This window comes from Fukomys damarensis, unplaced genomic scaffold, assembly GCF_012274545.1.
Source record: "Fukomys damarensis isolate Sample0158 unplaced genomic scaffold, DMR_v1.0_HiC HiC_scaffold_18, whole genome shotgun sequence".
Taxonomy (NCBI): Eukaryota; Metazoa; Chordata; class Mammalia; order Rodentia; family Bathyergidae; genus Fukomys; species Fukomys damarensis.
Window position 1 is genome coordinate 43,489,746 of NW_022900930.1, and position 11,869 is coordinate 43,501,614.

General features: G+C 50.4%; 1 protein-coding gene across 3 annotated transcripts; it reads right to left on the reverse strand.

Annotated features, from left to right (window-relative positions):
• Nucleotides 1-9,192: 9,192 nt before the first annotated feature.
• Egr3 (early growth response 3) lies at nucleotides 9,193-11,863 on the reverse strand. Of its 3 annotated transcripts, XM_010624056.3 has the most exons (3): nucleotides 11,654-11,725; nucleotides 11,159-11,211; nucleotides 9,193-10,343 (listed from the first exon to the last, which is right to left on the reverse strand). In XM_010624056.3, the coding sequence occupies exons 2-3, from the start codon at nucleotides 11,196-11,198 to the stop codon at nucleotides 9,436-9,438; spliced, it is 948 nt and encodes a 315-aa protein (XP_010622358.1). In that variant the 5' UTR covers nucleotides 11,199-11,211; nucleotides 11,654-11,725; the 3' UTR covers nucleotides 9,193-9,435. The 3 variants fall into 3 exon arrangements, with proteins under 3 accessions (XP_010622358.1, XP_010622351.1, XP_010622339.1); XM_010624049.3 differs by lacking the exon at nucleotides 11,159-11,211 and having other exon boundaries at nucleotides 11,654-11,863; XM_010624037.3 differs by lacking the exons at nucleotides 11,159-11,211; nucleotides 11,654-11,725 and adding an exon at nucleotides 11,357-11,530.
• Between the last annotated feature and the right edge of the window lie 6 nt (nucleotides 11,864-11,869).

Sequence of the window (11,869 nt, forward strand, 5' to 3'; positions counted from 1 at the left end):
GGGTAGGGACTCTGTCTTGTTTATCTTTGTACAGTGTGACCCCTTTCCCCACCTACACTGAACACTGTTTCTGGCTTAACACAGTTTTGCTAAATTAACAGATGAATGAATGAACTATAAAGAAGCGTTGGATAATTCCACATTGTCAGGGAATGATGGTGACTGAATGAGATGTGAATGGGAGACCAAAAACAACGCAGGGGTGGGAGAAAGACATTCCCTCCCTTAGAAATGAAGCTACCCAGGCTATAGAAATGGGCAACAAGACAGGATCCAGGGAAATGGAGTGTTTATGACAAGGAGTACATGGTGGATCAAACAATGTCTGATTTTGCTTGCTCGGGGCTCAGGGCTCAGGGAATGTGGCCATATTGGCAGAAGCTGGCCGTTCAGCAGGTGTGTACCAAGGCAGAAAATATGACCACAAAGGAGGGAGCTGGCTTTGTAGGACCACATTTCTGAGAGATGAGGCCAAGGGACATCCCCATTTCTAGGTTGGGCAGCAATAAGAGTCATTCATCTTACTAGGAACTTGGTACATAGGCAGATGGCAACAGGAAGAGGGGAAGCTCTCAGGCTGTGGCAAGGAGGCAGCTCTGGCTCTCCTTGATCAAGCTCGGTTTAGGAATCACCAGTGGCCTCTGAACTCTTAGATAGGAAAGAGTTAAGACTACAGCCAGGGGCTTATCAAGCCAAGCAGAGGAACAAGGGCTTTGGGGGCAGGAAGGAGAGGCAGCGTGGGGAGGACAGAGCAACTGCTCCCTGGCTGGCCGCCCAGATACAGGTTGGGAGCTCTGCCCAGGGTCTGTTGGGCTTCTCCCTCACCGTTAGCCTTCAGCATTTGTTGGCTTCATTAATTTCTCTAAAGAGCTCCCACGATTTGGTTCCACATACCACTCTGTCTTCATCTTCTCTGGTTGGGCTCCTTCCTCACTCTCCCAGCCACTCTCATTCTATGGCATGTCTTGAACAGTTCAAGACACCATCTCTTCAGGGCCCTTGTACTTACTGTCTCTTCTGCTGGGTCCCCACAGCCCATTGCATCACTTCCTGGGCTTGGGCTCAAAGGCCCCATCCCTGTGAGGCTGCCCTGGACTGCACTCATAGAATGGTGGCTTCTTCCCCGCAGCCATCCCCATTCTTTTTGCTCCGCTGTGTTTTACTCCATCACAGCCAGACATAACTCATATTTGCTTGTTTGTTGTTATTGTTGTTTTAATCTGTTTCTCCCCTGGAGAAGGTAAGCATTGAGCATTCAGAGCCTTTTTGTTCACTGCTCTATCTGTGGTACCTAGAGAATGTATTGTACCTGGAGGGCCCTCCAAATATTTACTAGATAAACAAATATTTCACTAGATAAATGAAATAGTCAACACCTTTCCCTGGGACCCTCCACTGAGAGAAAGACAATCTAAAATCTCTGCTCTGCCCTAACTAGGTGGGTGAGCTTGGACAAGTCACAAACTTCTGCAAGTCTTTGTTTTCTTACCTGAAAAGGAGTTTTGTTGGACTCAACAACTCTATAAATCTATGGGACCTGCCCAAGAAGGTGAGATGAGAGATAGGCCCTGAGGTCCCTTGTTCTTTCAGAGAACATCACACCATTACAGCCCTTGACGCTACTCTACTCCCAAAGTGGGGGTAAGGGGTGGGGCGGTGCCTCCAACCCTACAGTCGGAAGCTGGGAACTGGCCAGAAGGCTGAGATCAAGGATAGTTGATTAAGAACCCACCTGGAATCAAGGGAGAGGGATGGATGGAGCAGAACTGGGGCTGCTGTGTTTTATTCAAGTCCCTGATAAGGATCAGGAGGCAGGCAGCAGCCTAATGACACATTAATTAACTTTGCAGGTGATACTGGAGGAAGGTGTTAATCCAGCCATCTCAGTAAGAGAGAGAGAGAGGACAAAAGGACCTAGGAGGGGGTCAGGAACCAGGCCAGGAAATGACAACAATGAACCTTAGCTGTGGCCAAGAGGGGAAAGAACCTGAGCTCTCTTGGGGTGGATGGGGGGATGGCTGGAGAGGACCCATGTTCACATTGTGATTCTCCAAAGGATGGCAGGAGTTGGGGTGGTGCTGAGGACTACATGGTCCTCTGGTTGTGTTTGAATTTGATGAACTGATCCTGGTGGGAACAGGCCCTTATTCTTGCAAATGTATTCACAGGATGGGAACCGGGGACAGGAGTAAGGCCCAAGGAAGATAACTACCACTGATGGAGCACCCATAATGAGCCACATGTATACATGGCCTCTTTTGAACTCCACAATAGTAATGACAAGACAGGAGGAAACTAAGCCTGAGAAAGGCTAAGAAATTTGTCAACAGGCACAGAGCAAGGAGGGGACAGAGTTGAGACATGGATCCAGGATGGAGGTTGTGATCCCAGAGCAAGTTAGCTGCTTGGTTATCGAACTGTCTCTTAATATTCAAGACTGAGATCTGAGCAAGTAATGAGTGTCCTCAAGAAGGCATTCCTTAGTGTCGTGGGACCCCATGGGCAATAGAGGTTTTGGGCTGTCTTGCTGGGATGACCCGGCCTTTCCAGGTAGTGGGAAGAGGAAACTAGGAGCAATGGAAGAAGACTATCAAGCCCTTGGACAAGCGGGAAGCACAAAATGCTGAGAGTATAAAGTACCAGAGCTCTTGTAGCCTGGAGCAAGGTCTTGGAGGCTCAGTTCTGTTCTGGTCACCAACCTTTTTCTTTGCTGGAGGCAGGTAGGGTATTGATGGATTCTGGGTCAGTGAGCCACCATCCACTGGGAAGAGTCATCCCAGGGAATGCAGGCCCAGAGACAAGGGGAGCATTTCCTGAGGGGGGCATGGTGTGGCCCCAGCCTCACGGGCTGCAGACATCTCTTTTTCTCTGGGGAGCTGAGAAGTAGAGGCATTTCTGAGACCATAGCCAGGAACTCAGTTGATTTCCCAGAGGAACTCACATTTGGAGGAGAGCGGTCTATTTCTTAGTGGAGTCATAATGCCCCAGTGAAAGACCCAAGGAACAGACAACTGGTGGCCCAGGCATGTCTGCTGGGAAAAGCCAGCCTGAAAGGCTAGCAACCCGATCATGCTTCATGCAAAGTGAGCAGGACCTAGAGAAACCACTGGAGCAAGGAGAAGATGGGAGAATGGTGGAGTCCTGGAGGCCTCCATAACAGGGTAAAGTAGGAGCCTGCAAGGGCAGCAAGGGAGGCCTGAGGTTCAGGGAAAGGGTCTTTTTCATCCAGGGACCTTAGAACCAGAGCAGGATCTCCGACAAGAGAAGCCATGTGTGTCAGCCCTGAGACAATGTACTGGGGGACCTCCACAGAGGCGAGGCCAGGAAGCAGGTTAGTCAACGATGAAGAAACTATCTGGCGGTCTGACACCCACCCAGCCTAACAGAACTTTTTTGTTGACTTTCCTCTTGTTTGCAGCTTTGTGGCCATGTTCTGTTTGCATTAGCTCTTTAGTAAAATTGTTTAGAAAATTCTTTTAGTCATCTGTGAGTTTCCCTTAGAAGGGAAGGTATAGTGTTTCTACCTTGGAATCAGAGGCCCCTCGTGGCCAGCCAAGTGGGTGGCAGGGGCTGTTCTTTTCCCAAGCAAAGAAGAACCAGATGTGAGTGGAAGATCCAGGACCTGGGCCTATGCTGGCCTGGCGTGGTACATCAGAGTCTTTGCTGCAAATGGGGCAAAACCTCCTCACATCGCTTCTCACCCTGGCCCACTTCTGTTCTTGCACTGGGCTATAAAAAGGACCAATCCTGAAAATAGAGATGGGGTTGATGGGAACCTGCAAGCACAAGGATGGTGGAGCTTCAAGAACTGGGAAGTTGGGAGAAGCCACTGGGCCAGATGTCCTCTGATGATGGATGGGGAAGACTGAGTCTCTTCAGGGCTGTCCCAGGGATTGGTCTGGTCAAAGATCTCTAAGACTCACTTGGATTTGTTCCCTTTCTCTGGAGATCTCTTTTTTCTTTGCTCAAAGACTGGGCTTTCTGAAAACAACCCCTTGGGACAGATTTAGGACTATGACCTATTTTTAAAACCAGATGGTACCTTTTAGAAAGTCAGACATTTCTCCCTAGTCACTAAGATTTTGCCAGTATGATTTCTAGTTTTTGGGACACACAGAGGCCTCTTGCTGTTCAGGTGTATTATTCCAGAATACCAGGGAAGTGCATCAGGGCAAGGAAAATGCACTTCACCATCCCATGTGTGGCAGGCAAATTTTAGACAAGCAAAAAGTGAATGGTAACAACTGGCCACTGCTGTAGCTTTCATTCGCCAAAATCTACCTTGCTATTCCTTTCTATATATTTTTGAATATATATATATATATACACACACACACACACACACCACTACCATACAAAAGTATACATGGTGTCATGCCTTACATTCCCAAAATGATTTCATTTATATCTAGCCACAGTTCACCAAGTACAATCTTTTTTTTTTTTTTTTTTTTTTTTTTTTTGTACCGGGGATTGAACTTGAGACCATGTGCTTGCAAGTCAGGAGGCAGAACCACTGAGCCACATCCCTAGCCCACCAAGTACAATCTTGCAATGAGTCATCACTCTCAGGATGCCACTCCCAAGGTAGCACATGTGTAACTTTCACTCCTTGGGGTCAGCTTCAAAGGAGATACACCTCTACTACTTCCATACTTTCATGTCTGATTTTGCTCCAGAGTCTCTTCTCTGCAAGGTCTGTCAATTCCTGCTCGTGGAAGCCCCCCTCTACCTTCCCACACCTTTCCTCCACCATTTCGGTGCTTCATTCTTAGGTTTCAGGGTTGAGTCTCCTCTCCCCATATTTACAAAACTCAGGCAGGTTGGGTAGCTGGTGAGATGCTATCTGGGACAACCTTATCTAGCTACAAAGTGTGAATCAGTGATTACACCATATGGGGTTGGTGCCAGCCAGGCGGGCTGCCATATTGCCAAGTAACCTAGTGGTTGAACCAGGTTGGGTTGAGTAATATCCACCAATGGGAGAGGAGTTTATTAATCATGCAGCATAGTACCCTGTTGACGAAAGTGTAAATCTGAAGGCCTGATTTGACTGGAGAAGGAACAGGTGGGGCAGTTTGGTAACTATGAAGACACCCAGTGATAGTATCTTCAGCTCTGACAATATTCAATTGAAAAACACACAGAAATCTGGAAGGAAACTGCCAGTTTAGCAAAGAGATGGATTTCCAGCAGTCTTGGATTCCTTTTGCTAAAAAACAGTATCTCGTTGTGGCTTTCTATAAAGCTGCAGCTTGGACTTCTTAGTTTCATGAGGTGAGAAAAAGGAATTCAAGATGGCAGCCAGTGCCCTAGAGTTGTTTGGGTACAAGAATTTAAGATTCCATACTTCTCTTTACTCATCTCTCACTTCAAAAACATTCTTTTCTAAGGCTCACCTCCTCCACCCAGCTGTGGCCTCGACTTCTTGGTAACTATAGCCAACCAGAAAGACCACCCATATTTCTCAGCATGTTGGGCCTGCATTAGTGTGGCAAGAGCAGTTTCTGAGCAGTGACACATTTCTGTGGCTTCCAGGTTGGCCTAGTTGGCATCTCAAAGGCTGAGACACTGGTCCCTGTCACATTCTGGTGCTATGTTTACATAGCCCAGTGTCATGCACCAAGCTTCAAACTTTGGTGAAGCAGGTCATACATACATGAAACACATGGCAGAGAAGCCCAGGCGAGTGTTCCACTTGACAGGCAGGAGGAAGGAGAGGGAGGACTGAATTGTCCAAAGACTGCCCTAGAAGAAGCCTCACAGGGATAAAAATTTCTAAAGTAATAAAGTGAGCAGAGAGGATGGAGATGCAGACACAAACAATGAAGGGCAGGTATTTCATCAAGAGCAAGGGGTAGAAACTCCAGGTTGGCCAGTCACCTCAGTTAAGGATGAGAAATGTTCTGGGGATGACAGCTTGCAGGGCAGGGGAATCACTGATTTCATGGGAGATAGAAATCATATGATGCCGTGAGTTGAGTTGATGCTACACAAACTTTCCCTGTGTATTCTCCAAACCCCAAATGTTCTTTCTTCTCTTAAAAGCATCAGATCTTTGGGTCATTCATTAAAAACAATTTCCAACAAGGCTCAACTTTCCCAGGCATTGACAAGTAGTGAGGCTTAGGGGAATCCTGTCCAAGTGAGATTAAAGTTGTAGAACTTTAAAACCTGATTTTCCCCCAATTATCTGACCACAAAAGAGCTGCCAATCTCTCTGGTTATCTTGCCAACCCCAAAGAGCCCCTGTCAAGTCTCCACCTGCTTTCTAGACTTCAAAAGCTTAAGCAAGAGAACTACTCAGTGTGGCTAGAGGCCCATCAAGGTCCTATTGGGGAGTTCTTTAAGACCACTGGAGAAATAGTTCACAAACTGAGATTTATACTTTGGAAACCACAGGGAAGGTTCTAGAAAATTCCAGTCACAAGCCCTGACTCTCATGAGTTTATCCAACTGTTCACTTAATTTCCCTGGCAGTTAGAGTCTCCCAGAAGGATGGAGTGGAATCCTGTTCTCCTAAAATCATGGTAAGCACTCAACATTGGATATGAAACACCACAATCTATATAAAATTCTGAGCAACTTCCTGTAACACCAGGTTCCACATTTCCACTTTAAGAGTACTCAGAGCAAGGACAGCAAAACCAAGCATAACAACCTATGAAACAAACTACCAGCCAAAAACAAAACAAGACAAAAAACAGGCCAAACCAAAACTTTATGCTATGAAAACAAGAAATAAAATAAGGAGATTTAAAGGCCGGCTGATTGTCAGCAAACACAATATATTTACTGTATTGGCATTTGCTCACAGTGCAAATGGTACAACATTACACCATTTCAATATTTCGGTTTTTAAAAATGCTGTTTTCATTAACTATATTATATTGGCATAACAATGTGACAAAGGAGCAAATGAAATGTTGGTGAAGAATTTCACCTTTTCACAATATCAAGCATTTTTTAACCTTAGTATAAGGTACTATAAATCCAAGAAATAAAAACATCCACAAAATATATTACATCTGGTTTGTCTTTTTCTAAGTACTCAACTTTATACAAAAGTCTTTCAAAAAATATCATTCCCCATAGGTTTTCCTGTTTAAAACTTGATTTTTTTTTCTCTCAGTTCACATAAGTTAAGAGTGCATTTTCTTCTGTTGGTTTTTAAAACATGCAGACATATAAAAAAATCCCAATAGCACAACCTTTTGGCAACAAAGTTATTTTTCTCTTAGTTTAGCTTAAATGTCTGAGAACAGTTTTATTAAAACAAAGGAAAACTCAGAGTTACCATGCAGTGACATGCATATTCCAGAAGGAGCAAGGAAAAAATATTAAAGGATCTCTGATTCCTCCTTCCAGCTTTGAAGTGACCAAAATTTGTGTTTTTTTAAATAATCATCACATTATAAAAAGTATTCAGCAAAATACTGTCTCTGCAAAGAAAGATTTTACCCTTCAGCTGAAAAAATATGGGCCCTCCTGGCAAACTTCATCATCTTCTCTCTCCTACAAAAAGCCCGAGTACCTGGAAACTCACAATCCCCCTGCTCTTTGGGTTTCTCTCCCCTTTCACTAGAGTCCTTTTAGTATTATTTAGCCACCACCAAAACGGTGCCTTTTTTTTTAATTAAAAAAAAGTGGGAAACGCATAAAGTGACTTTAAAAACAGACATTCTGTAAACTCCAGACCTTTGTTCCTTCTCTCTGGGCAGCTTTCTGGCCACAGGAGAAATAACATGAATAGGGAACAGTACATTCAGTCAAGACTGTGCTAGAAGCTGTCAGAGAGTTCCCTTCCCTACTTCTCCATTTGGAAAGGGCCACGCTGTTGAAGGGCTGGGAGGGACAGCTGGGGAAGAGGGGGTGCCTGAGAAGAGGTGAGGTAGGGCAGGGAGAAGGTGCGACTGGGTATGGAAAAAGAGATGCTTCATTCATTAATATGGATTAATGCAAAAATCCTCATGTATCTTAGAGGAAAATTTGGACAGAGATGTGTGTATGCATATATGTATATATATATACACACATATATGCACATATGTGAGTATATATATCACACATGCATACACACATGTAGATATAATCTCATCAGTTAACATTTTCATAAAAATAAATCATTTAAAGCTGTATATGCCTACAGAGACTCTTTATTCCAGTGCGTTGCACTGGATTACCGGGTACCTTAGAGATTTGTTTTTGCTAGGAATACATACTGTGTGTATATTATATATATGTATGTCTGTGCATTTTATACACACATACACACACACCATATACATATAAATTCTGTTGTGTTGGGCAAAAAAAAAAAAACCCCAAAAAACAAAGCAAAACAACCCCCCCCACCAAAAAACAGAGCCAGCTCTCTGGGAAGGAGAAATGGGTACGTGAGTGAGAGAAAATGGAAAGCTGGTGTCTGGATGCGGCCTGCCTTTCTGGGAAAAGATTCTGAGACACACTTGGAGGAGGCCAAGAGAAAAGGGAGGAGGGGAGTGAGGAAGGACAGAGGGAAAACTCAGGAACCCATGTTCTTGAGAAGTGGGGCCGAGAAAACGCGTTTTCAAAAGGCAGGCTCAGTGATGATGCTTTCTCCCCGCAGATCAAAGTGCCCTGAGGCCTAAGAGGGAAGCACTCGGAAAAGGAGGGGTTCTGAGGGGTCAAACCCAAAGCGGTGGCAGCAGCACCGCGGCGGCGGCGGCTTCCGAGGCATTTCTGTAAGAAACATTATTTCGGAGCAGGTGGAAGACCATCTCCTCCTGCCACGTGCAGGTCCCCAGCCCCATACGTCCCCCGGCGGCTTGGGGACCCGATGTGGGGAAGAGTTTGGGGTAGACACAGCCCAGTTCAGCTCAAGAGTCTCACACACACGCGTGCGCGCACACACACACACACACACACACACACACAAACACACGCGAGCACGCACACATTCGCGCGCATCCCCGCACGCAGGCGCGCGTGCGTGCGGCGGGCAGCAAGCTCTGCGCTTTGGTGCGCTCCATACCCCCTCCCCTTCTCGGGTCTTCGATGGGGGACAGAGGGAGACACAGGGGAATCAGTGAGGTGCTTGGGTCTGGCGAGGGTTGGGTGATCCCGCTTCAGTCCCCCGCAGGTCCTGGGCGCGGCCCAGCGGCCCCTGGATCAAGGCGATCCGAACTGAACAAAGCGGGCTAGACGCCACCTTTCCGCCCCCACGCTTCGGTTAAGGGGGGGATGGCGAGGGGAAGACGCCTCCAGCCTTGGCCCCCCAACTGCTGGCGGGTGTGAAAGGGTGGGACTGGGGGCATCGAAGGGTGCGAGGGGCCGCACGTCCATGGAGAGGCCAGGGCGCGGCCCCTGCGCCTCCGTGGCTGGCTTTCCCGCTGCTTTTAAGTGAGCAGCTGGGAGGCACTGGAGGGAAAAAGAGGGGCCCTGGGAGCCCGAGCTTCAAGCGCAGGTGGTGACCACTGGGGCCAAGGACACCGAGGGCGCGGAGGACGCAGAGGGCGCGCCCCCTTTCTCCGCCTTCTTCTCCTTTTGCTTGAGGTGGATCTTGGCGTGGCGCTTGCGCTCGTCGCTTCGCGCAAACTTGCGCCCGCAGAACTCGCAGGCAAAGGGCTTCTCGCCCGTGTGCGTGCGGATGTGAGTGGTGAGGTGGTCGCTGCGGCTGAAGCTCCGCATGCAGATCCGGCACTGGAAAGGCTTGTGGCCCGTGTGGATACGCAGGTGCCGGGTCAGCTCGTCCGAACGGCTGAAGCGGCGGTCGCAGCCCTCCGCTGGGCACGCGTGGGGCTGCTTGTCTTTGAAGGCCTTGATGGTCTCCAGAGGGGTAATAGGGGGCGGGTTGACCCGGATGGGGTCCATGCCCTGGAAAGGCTTGTGCTCCGGAATGGAGCCCATGTCGTTGGGGTGGTGGTATAGGTTGTAGTCAGGAATCATGGGGAAGAGATTGCTGTCCAAGGCCGGTTTGGCCGATTGATAATCCTGCGGGGAATAGGCGAGCCCAGGGTTGCCCTGGGGGTCGTGGAAAGACACGGGCTCCGAGTAGAGATCACCGCAGTTGGAATAGGGGGGCAGAGCTGGATACATGGCTTCCACGTCTCCCTGCGGCGGCTGCACCATGCTGCTGGCCGTGGACGTCTGCGTGCTGAGCGCCCCTGAGGCCGGGGGCACCCCCAAGATGCCAGCGCTCATGAGGCTAATGATGTTGTCCTGGCACCAGTTGGAAGGGGAGTCGAAAGCGAACTTTCCCAAGTAGGTCACGGTCTTGTTGCCGGGGGCTGGCTGGAAGGAGCCCGAATAAGAGAGTTCCGGGTTGGGCTTCTCGTTGGTCAGACCGATGTCCATCACATTCTCTGGGGAGAGCGAGGGAGAGAGGGGAGGGGTGAGTGAAGCCGAGCCGGCTCTGGGACGTGGCTCCCAGGTCCTCGCCCAGGTACTGTGGGTGCGGCCCGCTGGAGTGCGCAGCGCGTGGGTAAGAGGAACGCTGAGCCCCGCGCAAAGCGGGCGGTGCCGCGCTCCCGGGCGCAACCTGAATACAGCAAAATACTACGGATCGGGGTGTGGAGAGGCTGCGGCACACACTCGCACACGCCGCGCACACACTCACGTACCACACACACGCGCGCGCGCGCGCAGAAAGCATTGTTGTTCTTCCCGAGGTGGGGCGGGCAGGTAGCTGCAGCTACAGGTAGTTTCAGACCCGGAGCGCGCGGGGCTCTAGCTCTCCGGAGCACACAACTCGTCCTCTTTACCCGGCCCTGTCTACTCCAGGACGCCCCGCCTTTACGGCCCCGGCAATGCCCCCTTCGCGCGCTGCGCCCAGGTCGCGGACCCGGAGCTCTTCGACGCTTTGTCCAAGGAGCGTAAAAGGGTGCCGCCCGCGAAGGGAGCTCTCCTGTCGCCTCCCCCAGCCCTAGGCTCCTCCGGGCCTGAAGGAGCTTTCAGTTCTTGTTGGAAGGGAAAAGCCTAGCCCCAGCTAGCGAGGGCGGAGGGGGGAGGAAGACCCGGCCGGTGTCTCCGTGGCCGGCCGGAGCGGCCGCCCTTCCCAACCTCCGCGGTCCCAGGATCGCCCCCCGTGACAGCCCTCCCGCTCCGCGGATCCCTCTCCCCGCCGTCCCCACACCCCCACGGCTTTGCTGAACGCCCCGGAAAGGCAGCGTCGCAGTACCTCTCCCACCGCGGGGACTCCACGCCGCACATGGCTCCATCCCGGGTGGGAGGCTGAGGGAGTAAGGGGGGAGAGCGCGGGTGAAAAAGATGCTGGGCTCCTCCCGAGAAAGGGGGCGACAGCACCACGCCTTGCGCGCAGCCCGGAGATCGGGCCCCCTGCGTAGGGAAGGAGAACCCCAGAGCCGCTCGCACCTACCTCCCTCTGGTCGGCGGCTGCCCCCACCCGGGAGAACCGAAGCCTCTACGGTGGCGTCGCCAACCGAGCCTTCCCGATCGAGGAGGGCGGGGGGAGTGGGTGGGAAAAGCAACTCGTCCCCTGGATAATTCCCAGCGCCCCCCTCCATCCATCCATCCACCCATCTATCCATGCATCTAGCCATCCATCCATCCATGCATCCATCCTTCCACAGCCAGCTCCCTCCTCCTCCTCCTTCTCCTCCTCCTCCTCTCGCTTTCCTTCCTCGTTGCCTCGCCGCCTCCCAGCCGCCCTTACCTGTAGCCATCTGATTGTAATGGGCTACCGAGTCGCTGCTGCCGGAGAAGAGGTTGAGCGCGCTGGGGATCTCCTCGGGGTACAGATTGTCAGGCAGTTGGTTTAGCAAACTGCTCATGGTCACCGGCAGCTTCTCGGCGAGTTTGCCGGTCATAGCACTCCCGAGCTGACACCGCCGCCGCCACCGCCACCGCTGCCACCGCCGCCGCTCGCTCC

Coding starts and splice junctions, on each gene's coding strand:
- Egr3 (XM_010624037.3), bottom strand. CDS start 11,528: ATGGATAGATGGGTGGATGGATGGATGGAGGGGGGCGCTGGGAATTAT. Junction 10,344..11,356: donor CAGCCGCCGACCAGAGGGAG/GTAGGTGCGAGC, acceptor CGCTCTCCCCAG/AGAATGTGATGGACATCGGT.